General features: G+C 39.7%; 1 protein-coding gene across 2 annotated transcripts in view; it reads right to left on the minus strand.

The window, feature by feature from the left end:
• LOC111832835 (cadherin-4-like) overlaps positions 1 to 18,844 on the minus strand; it is a 362,676-nt gene that overhangs the window by 122,925 nt on the left and 220,907 nt on the right. For both annotated transcript variants that reach the window (XM_072715730.1, XM_072715731.1), the window contains one exon: positions 7,545 to 7,718. In XM_072715730.1, coding sequence (XP_072571831.1) covers positions 7,545 to 7,718 — 174 coding nt within the window. The remainder of the gene's footprint in view (positions 1 to 7,544; positions 7,719 to 18,844) is intronic.

Consider the following 18,844-nt stretch of genomic DNA (forward strand, 5'->3'; position numbering starts at 1 on the left):
TGCATGTCCCTGAAATTCTTTTCTTACTGCCCTATGAGTTGGCAATAGCTCCTGTGCTTAGTGTACATTTAAAAAATAAAACACTGAAATGAATTATATGTGTGGTTTGGTTAACATTTTGGGACATTTTACTGACCGGTAACTAATGTAAAATGTTGTGGCCTACTCAGTACAAAATGGATATCTCCTCAAAATAACTTAAAAATTGCTGGATTTTCTCTGCCCTTCAGACCTCCTAGAGTCCATAATGCATAAATAACTGTGTGTTTGAATACATTAATTTCTGACATGCTCTTGGGACCTTTGGACACATACTCTGGTTTCTGAACGTAAAAAGTGTTATTTTGAACAACGACAATATTACTACTACTACTACTACTGCTGCTGCTGCTACTACTACCACTACTACTACTAATAATAATAATAATAATTAGCATTATAATTTTTGGGGAAAGTAACTTTTTATGATACACTGCTAACTTTAAACAATACTGTATGACAGATTGCAAAAAGTATAGGAAACATAATTGGTAGGTAATGAGAAATTTTCATGATATTTTTATACTCAGGATATGGATATTTGCATGGTAAGGTTGTGTAAAGAGACAGCTGGCTGACAGTGGATGCCTGGTGGTCTGTCTGAGCCCTTCTGAGAAGAAGGTGGGAAACACCTTTGAAAACTCACAAAACAAACAGATGTCCCTGGATATGTCCCAGAACAGTGGCCTTGCTTCTAAAAGGCGCAGTAGCGACAGCAGGCAGCAATGCTGACTGTGTAGGGGCTATGCTGCATGGGCAGGATAACACAATCACTGTATTATAAACATATGTCTATCTTTTTCTTTTTCTATCACTTGTTAGTAGTGTCTGGTACACAATGCCATGGTTACAATCTCCCTCATCTCTCATTCTGCTCGCCACTGCTTTGAAGTTATTTGAAAAAAACGGAAAAAAAAACAAATCTCACTATTTGCTCTTTCGGGACCTGTATGGACCTGGAAGAACATTGTCGCAGGGGACAAAACAATCACACACGTCTCTCAGCTGTATTTTTCCCATTTCACAGTGCTTTACTGGCATGAAGCGGGCAAGTGCTGCCAAATCTATTATAGGGAAATGGCTGTCTGTAGCAAATCATTGCGATAAAGCAGAATTTAATCACTTCTCTGTCTCAGCACATCTCGTACAGCCAGAAGACTGTTATTTTTGTGTCACTGCGTGCCACATGCCACTGAAGCAGGTAAGGTAAAGCACTTAAAAAGCTTAATTGCCTTCCCTAGCAACTGCTGATTTGCATTTTGCAAACAACTGGTATGTACTAGTTACTACTAGGTGGACTTACTAAACAGGTGAGGATGATTGTGGAAGGGTACCTGGCTTAGCTGAAGACCCAGGATAACTGCTGGATCCAGGCAGGGCTAGAACAGGGTTCCTGACAATTTCTCAGCCTATTATTGAATCCTTATCCTGCATAATCCTTGCCACTCCCAAAGATCTTCCCCAAGGGTTATCAGAATGCAATAAAATTCAAAGAAACCTTCTGCCGCTCACTGTTGTTGTAAACAATGGGTATATAACCCTTAAACCCCTTGAAGTACAATACCTTTCTCCACGAATACAGTATCCTAAAGCCAGTGGAAGTGTGGAATCAAACAAGTGAGGTGCTGATCAAATACAAACTAGAAGGCAACATGTCAGTGGATTGAGTTAACAGCCCTGAATCACTTCTAGAACAGGACCCCCCCCAAAGAGCAGGGAGCTTATCCTCTGTCCCTCAAGGTGTCAGGGACTGTGCCACCTTGCAGCAGTGACCTAAAAAGCACTTCGTAAATACACTGTTTGACCACACATTCTGTCCCTCGTCTGAGGTTAGCCAGCAGACAGATGCTGGTGGTACAATGTTCAGTAGAGCATATCAGAGACCAGATGTGGCTCACTTCTTGTAATTCTTTATAAAATGAATTTAAATTGCTACAAGCTGTTGTGGGATTAGGCATGCCTCTGTAATATTATCTATTATTAATTAAGTACTATGCACAGCATGGGTGTTTAATAATTAAAAATGCAAGCTAGTTTCTTCTCTTGTTCACAAGGATTATGGGCTGTTCAATTATATCTCTCTGATGTTAGAAAATTATATTCCCCCTCCCCTCAGTCTCTGCAGGTCGTCCTGAGATAATCTGATTAATAAATGACTGTATTTTAAGGGAAGGGTTAATCTAGACTAATTTCATTAATGCTTTGAAATGATGTCCGTTTTTGATGCTTGCAACTAATCCTTCCAATACTGAAACATGTTGTGAAGTGATAAACCAGGTTCCATTTGTCTTTTAGAAGCTTAAACTTCTTACACTAAAGAAATCCTCGAAAAACCCTACAAAAGTGTTTATGTTTAATTTTCGTAATAATTCGTAGTAAGTTTTCATGCTTTTAAGTGTAAAATTGGTAAGAAAAATTTAGTTCTACTGTGTTTTTGAGGAAAGTTCAAGACATACAATATAAATCAGTTGAAAAATACCTTAAAAAAGTGGCATTCTTATGGAAACGTTCCTTTTTATGTACATACTGTACTGTAACTTTACAAGACGCGAATCCCATTCGCAAAGTTTATTCCCTTTGGAACTGTCATGACCTGCTCCTCCGATCCTCCCGTGTGCCACGCCCCCTCATCTACCTCGTGTGGACCAGCGCTGTTTCCAATTGCTGTCATTAATCCTGTGTATTTCAGTCTGATTTTAAGTATATTTCCAAGTCCAGTTATTAACGTCATTTTGAGTTTGCTAGGTGTTCCGTTGTCCTGCTTGTCTTTGCCTTTTGATTAAACCCTGTGTTCCCAAATTCCTTGCGTCCTGTCCCTGCATCCCCGGTCTGTGCCCCGGCAATACGTGACAGGAACGCTAATGGTTACATATTAGAAAATATTAGAAAATAGTTAATAGTTATCTTTTAATAGTAAGTACACGTTAACGTAAATTCAACGCACAAAAATTATAAATTTATTTGAAGGGTGCTAATGTTTACGTACATAGCAAATTACTAACCCGTACGTGTTTCCCTCTCAAAACGCATTTGCTACAAACACTTAAAGGGTTTGTTTACTCATTTTACCTTACTGTGAATGCAAAAGAAATTAAATTGTAAATGAAATTTAAATGTTTCGGGACCATATTTAGGATTTAAACTATAGAAATAAGCTCATATTACCATTTTTAGTGACTCCTCATTCGCGACGGGTTATGGAATGTAGCCTCACGAATGTCCGAGGTCTTACTGTATTAAAATAACGACAGTCTATTTACTTTTTCCTAGAAAACTATTAGTGCTGACCAGATGACAAAGAAATCAATTTCTATTTAAATTATTTAAACACCCTGGATTTTTAAATTGGAATATTATATATATGTGTTTTATGGGTACACATGTAGCACAGAACACCTGTACAGTTCATACTTGATTACTATCACACACATACATACAACAAAAATCTGCATTTACTTATTAACAATGCATACACATATACACATAAGGAGACTGTGCCTTTAGGGTGTATAGCATGATCTCCATATACTCACCAGGCATTCCCTTGAACTCCATACCCTGAAATGTGTTTTTTACTAGTTGTAGGTAAAACTAAAATTATTTGAACAGACAGAGCTCTTGAACTATACAAGTTATGCACTGCTGCCATCATAAAGGGATTCACCATAAATGAAAGATGAAAAGGAACATTATAAAATGCAGGGGATATACACAGAATTTCAGAACAGCTTTCAAATGTTTCAGCATAACTGTATTGTCAGTTATGTTGTTTATGTTTATTGTCAACATATATATATGTTCCCTGCCTCGTGCCCGTTGCTTCCGGGATAGGCTCCGGACCCCCCGGAGCCTGTCTATATTAGACATGCTGAATGTTGAATGCAAATGAAATGGCCAGGGATAAAGATCTGGGTGACTTTGACAAGGGCCAAAGATGCCAAGATGGCTGTCAGAGCATCTCCAAAACAGCAAGACTTGTGGAGTGCTCAGGGTCAGCCGTGGTCAATACCTACTGAGAGTGCTCAGAGGAGGAAAAAACCACAATCCATCAACAGGTTATTGGGTGGTCAAGACTTGTCAATGAAAAATGTGAATGAATGAATTTTAATGTTGGTTAGGGGAGTACTGTCTCATGAATCAAACCCTGTTACATATACGACTGTGTAGCCACAGATTGAAGTTGTTGGTCCAATACATCCCATAGATGCTTGACATGTACCCGAAATTCATTGGACCAGGCAACCTTCTCTAATTACTCCAAGGTCTAGTTCTGATGCTTGCATTCCCATTGCAGGCATCTTATCTGATCCACCATTTATTTTTTTTCACATGTGTTCCTGAAGTTGCCAATCAAGCAATCCAGGAAGAGATTTTCTCTGTTCAGTCATTCTTTTTCTTTCAAGCAGAATCACTCTGGAGAATTTGCTGTTTTTCATACCATGCAGAAAAAACCCAAGTCATATATGCTATATATCTGATTTAAATAGTTTTTAATCTTTTATTTAACTGTCTGCCTCTTCATTTCTTTTCAAAATCTGTGGAGATGCACCAATGTCAGCAGCTGAAAATAACATGCAGTTTTTTCTGTAGGTCTTGCCTAAATTACACTTTCTTGAATTATAGGGGTGTGTACATTTTGTTCTCCTGGAGGATGGCCTTTTTCACACAAGAAACTATTCTTGGAGTGGTTGCAGCTAAATTCAAAGCATAGAAACATTTGATGCATGCTTGGGATTTTGAGTTTTTAAAAACCAAAAATATAGTAATCTTTGTCCCTGTTTATTTACGTTATTAATACACCACTTGGTATTAAAACAATTTCTATATAGTAATTTAACTTTCAAATTATCAATTTCTACAGCAGAATATTCCCTGATAGAAGTAGAATATATGCTTTATCACCTACAGTGTTACTTCTGATCTCAAGATATAAGAGATTTATTTGCCATTTGTACATGCAAAAACATAGAAACCTTTAATGCATGCTTGGGATTTTGAGTTTTTAAAAACCAGAAAATGTGGTCATATGTATCCCTGTTTATTGAAGCTATTAATAGACGACTTGGCATTAAAGCCTCTATATAATATAATTTCTCGGTGGCGTTCTGGAGATACTGTTCGTGCTGTGACTGCTAAGTGGTCCTAGGAAAAGGGGCTGCAGGGAAAACCCTGGATGATCATTAGGTAGCAAGTCTAAAGATTCTTTGAATTACATATGAATTGATGTAAGTCACTCTAGATAAAAGCGTAAGCATCAGGAAAAAGAAACAAGAGATGGCTTCACAGGTCGTTAAGCAAGGTAAATGACAGCATGATGCATTGGCCTGCACAGTAAGTAATGGTGTCTACAGCTCATTTTCAATCTATCTCCCTGAGAGCTTGTTGGTGAAACTTTTATCCATCTACCTTGTTTACCAAAAAATTCCCTTATTCTATATCTTCTTTGACTTTGACTTTGTCAAATATGAAGTGACACAGCCATTTCAACAACCCAAATTATCTTTCAGGGAGAGGCCTGGATGACTGAGACTCTTCTGCAGACTACATTCTTGCTGGAAAAAAAAGATAATTAAATATGGCAGATGGAAAATGCTTTACAATCTTTGACACCAGCATATGTTTTCCAATTTGTCTGGGATGACAAAAGGCACTGTTAGAGTGATCTGCTAGTTCTAAGTCCCATCTATACCAAAATCTGAATATAAGCATTAATTAAAGTAAAGTAATAATGTTGCTAAGAATAAATGTTAAGAATAATCTGCAACCTTGAAAAACTAAGATCCATTTTGGGTCAGTTGGGTTCCTATAGTTATTTTCAGTTTTTTTTCTTCTGAATATAAGAAATTGCACACATACATATAGTGTCCACAGCATCATCCATCATTATGGAGTCAAACTTGGAAGTGTTGCACTGTGGGGTCTATTCCCCCATGGACTTAAGTTAATAAAGTGCATAGCTGCATGCTTTTTTCACTTAAGCGTATTCTTCCACAGACTTAAGTCTGGGGTTTAAGTACAATTGGACTAATAATAATAATAATAATAATAATAATAATAATTGGACTAAATATGCACTTACACAAAATATACATTCTGGAGTGCTGTATTAAGTCATGTGGCTCCATATGGTCAAACCTAATATTGCAGTTTGCACAATTCAAAAGACATGTAAATAATTTGTATAATTATGTAAGGATAATATAATGGAAGAATATATACAAATACATAAGTACATACAAAGTACGTTACCATTATGCAAGATTTATGTGACATCTGCCTTGTCAACGTGCCTAGCAGGAGAATCAGTTACATCAGCTAAACAATTGGTTGATTAAAAGGATAATTATTTCAATTAAAATGAGTAAAAAAATAGGTTTAAAGGAAATATAGTGTGTTCTTGCAGTTGTAAGTGTACTTGCGCTAATGCAAGAGTGGCATAGACAAAGACGCCCTCGTCTTGATGTACTTCAGTTGACTGACACTGAATGTATCATATACTTCCGTGTGGAACGTGAAATGCTCGTTTTTGATTTTCAGTTTGTTCCTCATTTTCGTACAGATATATACATTTCATACATACACTACATACACTAGGTCAGTGGTCCCCAATGGAACTACCTGACCAGCATACTCACCTAATTGGTGACCATTCTATGTTTAATAGGGTAGATATGTGGGTTTTTAATGGCATTGACTAGCAACTGGTTTGCCCTCATTTTCAAGATAAAAGGGTTTCTGCGGATTTCAATTAGGTTCACAATGTAAATGAAATAGTCCGTATTCCACATTTTGTTTGTAGCCAAAATCACCTAGGGCGATTGTGGACATGACCGCGGTGATGAAGGGAGAATATGCTTAAATGAAAAGCGTGTAATTTTTTAAGCACTTTTTAAAGTTCTTGACTCCTGTATGAGGACTGGACTGTGTTTCTCATCTACATTTTATGGTTTTGTGTGAAGAACAGCTATGTAAGTTGACCCTGATCTTTAGACAAGGGGTTTAACTAAAGTTACATGATGCAGAACCCTCAATATCTCTATTATCTCGCAGTGGAAAAAATGTTTCTGTAGAGTGCATTTTGAATGCATTAAAGGCAAGAATAAATAACCTATTACGTTCGTAAACAGTAAATGAGTTTTGTAAATAGTGAAATACACAGAATATTTTTTCAGAGAATTTTCAATGCAATACATATTCCCTCTCAAAGTGAAGTTTTATGTGTTTGTTCAATCATCTTTATTTTTATACAGATTTATTGCCAAAATGCCTCATATTTGTGTTTAGTATCACTTTGGGAGCCAACAATTGCAATTAATAGCAAAAAAGCAAGAACAGAGCTGAATGAGTCAGTTAAAAAATCGTAACACTTAATAAAAAGAAAATGTCTGGGTGGAACATATGTGTAGATATGTTAAACATTGCTTCTCAATGAACCTTTGTTATGAAATCAATAAATTTGCAACATTATTACAGAACACTCCCACACTGACTGAGTGGCCACTCACTCTGACAAGCATCTGAGGGAAGGGTCCCCGGGAGTTTTCAGGCACATTGATTGGTGGGATGACCCAGTCGCGCTTCTGCCTCCCTGGCCCGCTGTAACTTGCCCATCGTCTCCAGGCGAATGTGATGACTTTGGGCTGTGGCCAGGACTTCTGGCTGTCCAATTTACCTGCACCCTGATGGGGAAAAATTATGACAAAAAACATCCAAACAAAAAAAGAGAAAGTAAGACATTATACTGTCATAAGCAGACATAAAGCAGAGAATGCCCCCCTAAAACAAATGTACTTCATCTGGCAAATCTGGTACTTTCAGCACAATAATATTGACAAAAACAAAACAGAAAACGCTCATTAGGAATTTGCGAGAGTGTGAGAGGTTCAGAGCTGGTGAAGGGATCCCTGAAATGTAAATAATTAAAGCACCTACTTCCCAATAGTCATTTGTTTCAGTTTTTGCTTATGTTCAGACTGAGGTGTGCACAATATGTGATTGACAGGTTTAGAGTGGTTTATGAGTGACAAGCTGTCGGAGAGGGACTGTATGAAAAGTAGAGCATTCAGTAAAGCTATCTCACTTAGCAGGAAGTCTGTTGTTTAAGAAAGCACCCAAGGAACTAGACTGTTGCAAACCAGAGACAAAGTCCTTCATTTGTAGTATTGTACATAAATTGCCTTTGTACACATAAAGCATTGTAAACTTAGTGTCATTGCTCATAATTAGTCCTGCACATAGTTTGAATCTATGTCCTGTGTTCCTTGTATGTCCCGGTGTTAGGGATCAATTCTCTCATCATGCAGTTAAGTAAAAAAAATCCCTAAAAAGTTACACGTGTTTGAGTTACAGTAAGTGCTTCCTCTCTTAAGCAGCACGGACATGCTCACTACACTGAACCTGAAAGAGAAGGTAAGGCACAGCTATGCAAGAAGTATAATTAATTCATCAAGCAAGAAAAAAGAGTTTTGATAGTTTTGGCAACAAGAAAAATGCAGATGAGAAACACAACCCAGTCCTCATACAAGAGTCAAGAACTTTAAAAAGTGCTTAAAAAGTTACACGCTTTTCAGTTAAGCATAGTCTCCCCTCATCACCGCGATCATGCCCACAATCACCTTAGATGATTTTAGCTACAAGCAAACTGTAGAATATAGACTGTTTCATTTACATTGTGAACCTAACCGAAATCCGCAGAGACTCTTTTATTTTGAAAATGAAAGCAGGGCGGTAGCCTACTATGGTTATATTTGGTTATTTTCACAAACATGAGAATCTTTTGACAAAAACGAAATGCTATGTTTGAATTTTATGCAGAGCAATTGACATTGCATTAAGTTATTATGTCCCATATGCAAGAAAAATATTAAATATGAAATACATTCCTAAGACATGGACATCCAAAAATGTTTTTGCCATGTGAAATATATTTTACACGTCAGTTACAAGTTTTTGCACACCACAGGTATATGTTTGAATTTTGTCAGTTGACATTACCTGAACTTAGAGGTGGATAGTTCATGTCCAGAAAGTAAGAATCCAGACCAAGATTTTGCTTTAACCAACCAGTTGTGCAGACCTTTGAGTCACAGTCACAGAGTACTTAACTGGCTGGTTGAAACAAAATCTTCATCTGGATTTTTATTTTCTGGACTGGAACTATTCACCTCTGCCTGAACTTGTTAGGTATATAAAAATTATGTAATTTATAGCTCTGATTTAATGATCCCTCAAGTATTTTCCCCAAATAGGGACTGCCGTTACAGGTTTTAGATTAAATAACACTGCAAGTAACCCAAAATGCACAATAATTTCTACAGTTGTTTTGTATTGTCAATTGTTTTACTCCACAATCAATTAACTAAAACAGAGGGAAAATCAACATTTTACAACATTTTAGACAATACTATGTGTAAAATGTTTCCACCCGGCATCTGTCGTCAAACTAATTAAAAAAATTAGATAAAATCAATATGCTATTTAATGAGTTCACGAGAAGGACCTATATTGTGTTTAAGAACAAATCCATATACTTTGGATTTTCTTCCCCCTCTATATTCAGAACAATTCTGTTTACAAGAAAATATGCCTAACCAATGAATATGGTGTAAATATAGCATTATTAGCAGCCTGGACTGATATTTAGAAAGTATTGCTGATAAAATAATACAATACAATCAATTGCATAGTTTTAGTATTCTAAGCCATTTTCTAGAATGGTTACAAATCAGGCGAGTGTTCTGGTCAGGTAGTTCCATTGGGAACCCTTGATGTAGTTTATGTAGTGCACAAAAATGCAGGACAAATTGGAATTCAAAATGGATCGTTTCACAATCCACCCAGAAACTTGCGATGAATTTGGTTTCGGTCAGTTGAAGTACATCAAGATGAGGGTGCCTAAATGTCCTGTTAAGGGTGATTTACATGCAACATGCCCATATTTTGGTGTTTATCCACCCAAAGTGCATAAATTACCCATGTGCATTTAAACCCCATGATTAAAAGGGCAGTTCACCCCTAAACTGAAAAAATTATGTGTTTTAGAAGGGATTTAGTGCTATCTATCCATCCAGGTTGTTCGGCTGTTACGTAATTTTGGAGACATCAGCTATATAAATGTTGGTTTTCTCTTGAATATAATGGGACTGAATGGAATTATTTCTGTGGTGATTTAAGCTTCAAAAAAGTACACTATTAGAAATCATGACCCAGTTAGACAAGATAATTCATATACTTTGTGGAGAGCAGTTTATTGTAGGAACTATTTTCTTCTACTGAAGTCCACACACCAATCATGTCACTGCACAAAAGATATGAGCATGAGCATCTCGCTGATATCCTCTGCGCAGTGATACAATTGGTGTGTGGACTTCAGTAGAAGAAATTGGTTTCTTTTATCAGAATCTCTGTTCTTCAGTCGCCATTGTGAATGTCTTACTCCAGTTTCTTTCTTTCGCATGACTGTTTATTTTGTGATGTTCAGTTGCATTCATTTACAGCATCTGGCAGATGCCCTTAGCCAAAGTGACGTTCAGTTGTTATATAAAACTCATAACTGATGTTTGCTTTAATTTCATCCTCAGAATTGCCTGCATTTTACATCTTAGTAAAATGTTAAATATTTATTTATAGCTTTTACCACAAACCAGACTCAGAAGACAAACTACCTTGCCCTTTGTGTCTCTTTCCTGTTTGTCCAGCAGGCGTTGCTGCATGGTCATCTCCCATTTCCCCTCTCTGTCTCATAGCCCTTCAGCCCTAATGTGTTTTCCCGGTTTTGCAGACCTCAGCCTAGCTCCATGGGTTGAGCATGTGGCTCAGAGATGAAGCCCTCTGGTTGTGGGTTTGAGGCTGGTTAGAGGCCAGAGGCCAGAGGCTAGTCTCACCTGTTTGTACTTATTGGTTTTCCATTTCCCCCGCATTGTCTCTTTATTTCAAATCAAACCCTGCTCTCCAGAGGTGTAAGGCAACCGTGCTAACCACTGAACCGTGTAAACAAGTTTACATTTTAGATAAATTAAGTTGGAATGAAAAGACACAGTAAAAACACTTTGTCAGAGACTTGTAGTTGCACCCTTTTGCACTGATTTTAGTAACATTAACACACATACCTAATGAGACACGCAAATGTTGTTTTTAACACTGTTGTTAGACTGAATATTTGAGTGTGTGTATGTGTGTGTGGGGTTTTGTGAGCGGGTTTACCTATCCTTATGGGGACACAATGTCCCCATAACGTGATAAATATCCATTTTTTTTCCCTTATGGGGACCGGTTTCCTGGTTACTTATGGTTAGGGCAGGGTAGGGGTTAAGGTTGTCATAGTTAGTCATAGTTAGTGTTAGCATTTTTCCCATTGAAATGTGGGTCTACTTAAAGACCTCTGGTTTAGTGCCAGTATGTTGGAGTTTACCCCTATGAATGAGAGGATCGTTACTCCCTTTCACACCATATGTGCACGTCATCAAAATAGCAGAAGGATTTTTTGCCCATTTTCCACTTATAAGAGTGGTGTTTTTTAAATGAGGCTTGGCTGGGAGCATTGTCGATGCGTTGCTATTGTAAGGCAGAGCAATGTCATTGCGCTTTTGACCAACAAAAACCACATTTGAAGTCAGTGGCACATTATTAAACGGTATTTAAGTGCCCTCATTATTGACATAGATACATGCTCGAAGTGTACTAATGGATTTGTGTTATTTTATTTTATTTCATTTATATATACATTTCTTAAATACAGTACATCTGGTCCTTTCATGTAATCATACTATTTAATAAAACGCCAAAATAAAAACAATATATATTAAGTATAGAACAAACCATATCATTAAACAACCTTTCGTGTTCAATAGCAGAATTAAGCATGTACTGTTATTGAAAGAAATAATGTGTTTCAGATATTTAGATAAGTCAAATAAACAATACAATACTGTCCTCAGAAGGTCACAGCATTCCCATGGCATGTTGTATGTTGCATAATATTGCCATGCAGGATGGGAGTCTGTTGGACAGAAATGAGGACTGTAGAAGACGTGATGCTGAACCGCATGTGCCAAATGCAGTCAAATGTAGACCGTTCTATCTACCGAAAATGTTCATATCAGCTTTCGTTGTGGCTGTTTACATCCCCTCTTACAGTGATGCTAAAGCTAATGGTGATAATGTTAACAACACCCTGGGTGAACTCTATGAGAAAATAAGCGAGCTGCAGACTGTTCACCCCAACGGGTGACTTCAACAACGCATCCCTGAAGGCAGTACTCCCCAAATTTTATCAGCACACAGACTTAGCCACACATGGGGAAAACATGCTGGACCTTGTTTACACAAATATTCCCTGTGCATAGAAGGCTGCTCCTTGGCCCCACCTTGGACAATTGAATCACATCTCCATCTTTCTCACCTCAGCCTACAGACCCATCCAGAAACGAATCAGACCAGTCCTGAAAGAGGTGAGAACTTGGCCCCAAGGATCCATCTCTGCACTGCAGGACTGTTTTGAATGCACAAACTAGGACATTTTTAAGAAGCTGCCACCTACAACGGCTCAGTGGACCTGGAGGAGTATACAACCTCAGTGTCTGGCTACATTAGCAAGTGTATTGAGTATGTTACTGTTTCCAAAACCATCACAAATCGGGCTAATCCCAAGCCCTGGTTCACTGCAGAAGTATGCACTCAGGTGAAGACTAGAAATGCTGCTTTTATGTCTGGTGTCAAAGAGGTTCTCTGTACAGCCAGAGCTAAACTGTCACAGGCCATCAAGGCAGCAAATCGTGCTCATGCACAGAAAATCCACAGCATTTCATGAACTACAGAGACCCACGGTGCATGTGGCAGGGAATTCAATCCATCACGAAGTATAATCCAACTCCTCAGGCCTGCAGTAGTGATGCCTCCCTGCTGGATGCATTGAATAACTTCTACGCACGTTTTGAGGCACAGATCAAGGAACCAGCGAGGAAAGCCATCCCTCCTCCCAACGACCAGGTCCTTCTTTCTGCCCAGGAATGTCAGGAAAACTCTAAGGTATTAACCCTCAAAAATCTGTAGGCCGGGCAACATACCAGGACGTGCTTTGAGCAGCTGGCAGATTTAATGCATCCCTCAGCACAGCAGTGGTTCCTGTCTGCCTCAGAACAAACAAACAGCACAAAAGTCACACCTGAATTATTTTATTAACGTCTCTACAGTCAAGTCATATTTCTAGCCATATTTTGAAGAGTACCTCAATTGCTCTAAGTCCCTCCCACCACAATTCGGTGGAAATTTCCTAAAGTTTGTTTGCATACCTATACCTTATTGGTTTCTGTATGTTTATGCGTGTATTTGAATTTATGCACATAATTATTTGCCAGTGTTTTTTCTGCCACACAATTTGTCCAGCAATTGCTGTAGAACAATTGCATATTGGTAGGTTATCTGTCTGTCCTCTGTCTTGATTCAGGTCCAGAACCCCCTTAAAAGGCTAGCTGACAGAATCTTGATTTCTTCCACCCACTGGGAAATATGGGAGGAGAGCAGAGACTGTTTTGCAGACCGGTGCCTGCATCATAGTGTCGAGCTTCTCACAGAACTGCTGAAAAAAACTGCTGGGAGAGGCATACTGAGAGTGTCAGGCTTCTTTACTTATTCACATGTTCTCCATCTCTGGCTCAGGGATCTCCACAGACATCACTGTGGTAATGAACAGTTCCAGGTCATATTATCAGTGGAGATGGAAGGAAAATGGATGGAGCCCTGACATAAGGAACCATGCACCTATTCAAATTCTGAAGGTACAAACGTACACTATATTGCTAAAAGTATTGGGACATCTGCCTTCACAAACACATAAACTTTAATGACATCCCATTCTTAATATATTGGATTTAATGTGGAGTTGGCCCACCCTTTGCACCTATAATAGCTTCAACTCTTCTGGGAAGGCTGTCCTCAAGGTTTACAAGTGTGTTTATGGGAATTTTTGACCATTCTACCAGGGGAGCATTTGTGAGGTCAGGCACTGATGTTGGACGAGAAGACCTGGTTCGCAGTCTCTGCTCGAATTCATCCCAAAGGTGTTCTATTGGGTTGCGGTCAGGGCTCTGTGCAGGCCAGTCAAGTTCCACCACACCAGACTTGCTCATCCATGTCCTTATGGACCTTGCTTTGTGCACTGGTGCACAGTCATGTTGGAAAATTGCCAGACAGAGTAGCATGATTCGTCATTTGCAGAGAACACATCTCCAGTGCTCTAGAGTCCAGTGGCAGTGTGCTTTACACCACTGCATCCGACATTTTAAATTGCAACTGGTGATGTAAGGCTTGGATACAGCTGCTCGGCCATGGAAACCCATTCCATGAAATTCTCTACACACTGTTCTTGAGCTAATCTGAAGACCACATAAAGTTTGGAGGTCTGTAGCTATTGACTCTGCAGACAGTTGGCGACTTCTGCACACTGTGCACCTCAGCATGCATTGTCCCCGCTCTTTGATTTTACATAGCTTACCACTTCGTGGCTGAGTTGCTGTTGTTCCCAATTGCTTCCACTATGTTATACAAATTTCACGAATGGACTTATTGCACAGGTGGCATCCTATCATTGTACCACGCTTGAATTCAAGCGACCCATCCTGAGAGCGACCCATTCTTTCGCAAATGTTTGTAGAAGCAGTCTGCATGCCTAGGTGCTTGATTTCATACACCTGTGGCTATGAAAGTGATTGGAACACCTGAATTCAAAGATTTGTAGGGGTGTCCCAATACTTTTAGCAATATATATGTGTATGTCTGTAGGAGAAAATTAGGTATAGGCCAATTAAAACTGTAACCCTCCTGAGTTTGTAGACCTGTGTTCTGCAGTCTGTCTGGGGTTGCCGAACATCTGCCCGCTTTGTCCGAACTATTTAATGTTATAAGACAAAAGGTCTTTGCACAGCCCTGACTGTGACTGTGACCTAAACTTCTTTGTTATGAACGGAATGTTATATTAGTTAAGAAACTATATATGTAACCATAAAGACATTGATGAAAAAAACTAAATATTATGTTATACAACACATAGAGAAATTTGTACCCTGGCTGGAACAAGCACACAACACACACACAAACTCACATGCCAATATGCCTGATTCAGTCGACTGCAGACACACCCAAAAAAGGCCCCTTTTGGTTGATTTGAATAAAATTTACAATTGCATAACTGGATGCCATTTGAAGTTATAAGCTCTGTCAGCTGAATAAGTCTTGGTTAATTAAAAGTTCATAAATTCTGTCCCATAAAAGCATGTAGAGCGAGGCAGTGACCTCCTGTGCAGATCATTGGCTTTCCCAGCCCCCACCCTCCTGTAAACCGTACCACCCGGAAAGTGCGGGCATTGTGCTGACAATGCACATGATGAGCAGCCATGGGCCTAGAGAACTAAGGAGCCAAAATCAAATAAGCCACCCCCCACCAAGACCAGGCAATTGCAAGGCAGATGACTGTGAAATCAATTTTGTTGTTTTAACCTTCTACATGTGAGACTTCTGCAAATAAATGATGGGGCAGTCAACCACATCTTCCTGTTTGTAACCATTGGGGTTCCATTGGATATTTTCTGTTTTCCTTTGCTGTCACCTGTCATTTTTTTGCAATCACTAAGGGGATTGGATTATCTGTGGGAAGACAGATGCCAGGTAGGTAGGTGGAGTTTGTCTTAGAGGCAAAAGAGAACAAGGGAAGGAGGCAGGAAGGTGATGTAAGGGAAGCTGGGAAGGTGCTGCTTGGAGGCCCAGTTGATTGTGTGTGATGTCTAAGGAAATAAGCCAAAGGGGAGCTGGGAAGGTGCTGCTTGGAGGCCCAGTTGATTGTGTGTGATGTCTAAGGAAATAAGCCAAAGGGGAGCTGGGAAGGTGCTGCTTGGAGGCCCAGGTGATTGTGTGTGATGTCTAAGGAAATAAACCAAAGGGGAGCTGGGAAGGTGCTGCTTGGAGGCCCAGTTGACTGAGTGCACCATCCAAGGAAATAAGCCCAAAGGGATCTGGGAGGCTGAATAACTGCTTGGAATTTTCAAGAAGCTACGCTGATTTTTGGATAAGGACAGGATTCTGTTTTCCCTAGACACAAGTTTTGCTTCTCTTTTTTCTGCTTCATTGGACTGAGAATTGATAAAAAGTGAACATTGAGGAACAAAGACTTTGATTAAATATGTTTGGTGTTTAAAGGCTTACTTTTTGCATTATTGATGTTCTTCATATTTCTTATAATGGTTTTGATTTGTGTCGTCACTGTTCTTGTGTCTCATTTAGCCCACTAAAGTAGCTATTTGAAGGAACAACTCATGTTTATCCATTTGTTGCTATAATAAACCTATGAATATATATAGGAAAGTTATACGTTGAACCCGTTGGTTTACATGAGTTTCTGTTTAGTTGCTGTTTCAGGGCTGTTCCCAGGGGTTTGCTTCTGTTTTATTGTGTGATTAAAACTCCTCTTTTGCACTTGCATCCTGTCTCCTTTGGGACTCCTGCTTGCCCTACTCATGCACCACGTGACAGAGATAGTCAGCATGAGTGAAAACAATAGGATTATTGTACATATTGCATGGGTAAATAATGCATTTTTTTAAAAATGACAATTTGAAACAAACATAAATGCATCAAAATGGCTTATCACTACAAGCAATATTGTTGCTTATTCATTTATAATTCCTCAATGAAAAAGCATTAAAATATGAAGTTATTCATGGACTGCTTCTTACGTGTCTTACATCTAACAGTGTCTAGCTAGTAAGTAAAGTTTTAGCAGCAGTACAGTTAGTGAAATAATTAAAAATACAAAAACATGGGACAGAAATCATGGAGTCATCTAGGATAGGGGTCGGCAACCTTTTTAAAACGAAGAGCCATTTTTTCCTAAATATCTGAAACAAGATTTACAATGAGCCGCAATGGGTAGAGAAGGGGGTTTGAGATATGATTTTTTCATGTGATATGGGCATATTTGCATTTAACACAAAAACAAAAGTTCAAGTACTTACAAAAAATAAAGAAAACAAGTTTCGGGGCTCAGTTTTAAATCACTCAGATGCATAACAGCGCAAAGGTGACCAATATTACAACATTGTTCAGTTCTGTAGCGATAGTCGTCACCCTCACTCCTTCCTTTTTTCAGAATCAGAATCAGAATCGAGTTTATTGGCAAGTACATTCACACATACAAGGAATTTGCTTTGGTGGTTGGTGCCAGACTTCGAGAGATGAGGTGGTTAATATATAAATATATATACATAGAGTATGTACAGGTACTAATATAAATAGTCAGTGAATATGATGCAGGAGTGGAAATATATACATATTTAAGAGAGTGCATGCTTGTGCTAGGATGGGGAAATAGTATTTGAGTGAGTGTTCCTAGCCTTATTGATGAGGCAGGCCGCAGTGGGGAAGAAACTGTTCCTATGGCGTGATGTTTTGATCCCAATGGACCGCAACCTTCTGCCAGAGGGGAGAGTCTGAAGGAGTTTGTGACCAGGGTGAGAGGAATCAGCCATAATCCTTCCTGCTCTTTTCAAAGACCTGGACTCGTACAGGTCCTGTAAAGATGGAAGGTTGCAGCCGATTGTCTTCCCAGCAGAGTAAATGATGCGCTGTAGTCTGCTCTTGTCCTTAGCAGTGACAGCAGGGTACCAGATGGGTAAAGCTGGGATGATGGTGTTGAAGGCGGAGCTAAAATCCACGAAAAGGATTCTTACGTATGTTCCTGGGGAGTCGAGGTGCTGGAGGATGAAGTGCAGGGCCATGTTGACAGCATCGTCTACAGATCTGTTGGCTCTGGTCCAGCAGGTGGTCAGTGGTGGCTTTGAGGTGGCGGAGGACGAGGTGCTCAAAGGACTTCATAACTACAGGCGTCAAAGCAATGGGTCTGTAGTCATTTAGTCCTGTTATCTTAGGTTTTTTTGTCACAGAGATGATGGTAGAGGTCTTAAAGCATGCTGGCACATGGCATGACTCCAGTGAGGTGTTGAAGATTTTTGTGAACACAGGAGTCAGCTGGTCAGCACAGTGTTTCAAGGTGAACGGGGAGATGGAGTCTGGACCTGCAGCTTTGCGGGGGTTCAGCTTCTTGAAGACCTTGTTAACATCCCCCTCTTGAATATGAGGAGATGGGGTGTGAGGCTTCAAAGATGCCACACCAGCAGTCGGTGTGGGGGAGGTGGTCGGTGTGAGGAGCTGCGGGGGATGGTGAAGTGTGAACTATCCAGTTGTCTTTCAAAGCGGCAGTAGAAGTCATTCAGTTGATTTGCAAGGCGCAGGTCGTTGAGTGGGGGGCTGTGGGTTTGTAGTTGGTAATCTGTCTGAGCCCCTTCCAGACAGACGCGGGGTCGTTGGCTGAGAACTGGTGTTGGAGTTTCTCAGAGCATTTCTCCCCGCCTTGCTAAACCTGTTCCTCAACTTCTTGTACCTGTCCTTGTTCCCACTTGTGAATGCGTCTTCCTTCTGCAACCTTAGCTGTCTGAGTTTAGCTGTGAACCAGGGCTTGTCATTGTTGTAACTCACCCTGGTGCATGATGGTACACAGCAGTCCTCACAGAAGCTGATGTAGGATGTTACAGCCTCTGTGTACTCACCCAGGCTAATGGTAGCAGTCTTGAACACATCCCAGTCAGTACAGTCCAAGCACGCCTGAAGGCTCTCTGCAGTTGAGTTGTTCCAGACCCTTGTAGTCCTTGCTGCAGGTTTCTTCAGCTTTAGTTTCTGCCGGTATGAAGGGATAAGATGCACCATGGCATGGTCGGAGTGGCTCAAAGCAGCACGGGGTATGGCATGATAAGCATTAGGG

Source organism: Paramormyrops kingsleyae, chromosome 8, assembly GCF_048594095.1.
Source record: "Paramormyrops kingsleyae isolate MSU_618 chromosome 8, PKINGS_0.4, whole genome shotgun sequence".
In the NCBI taxonomy this organism is placed as follows: Eukaryota; Metazoa; Chordata; class Actinopteri; order Osteoglossiformes; family Mormyridae; genus Paramormyrops; species Paramormyrops kingsleyae.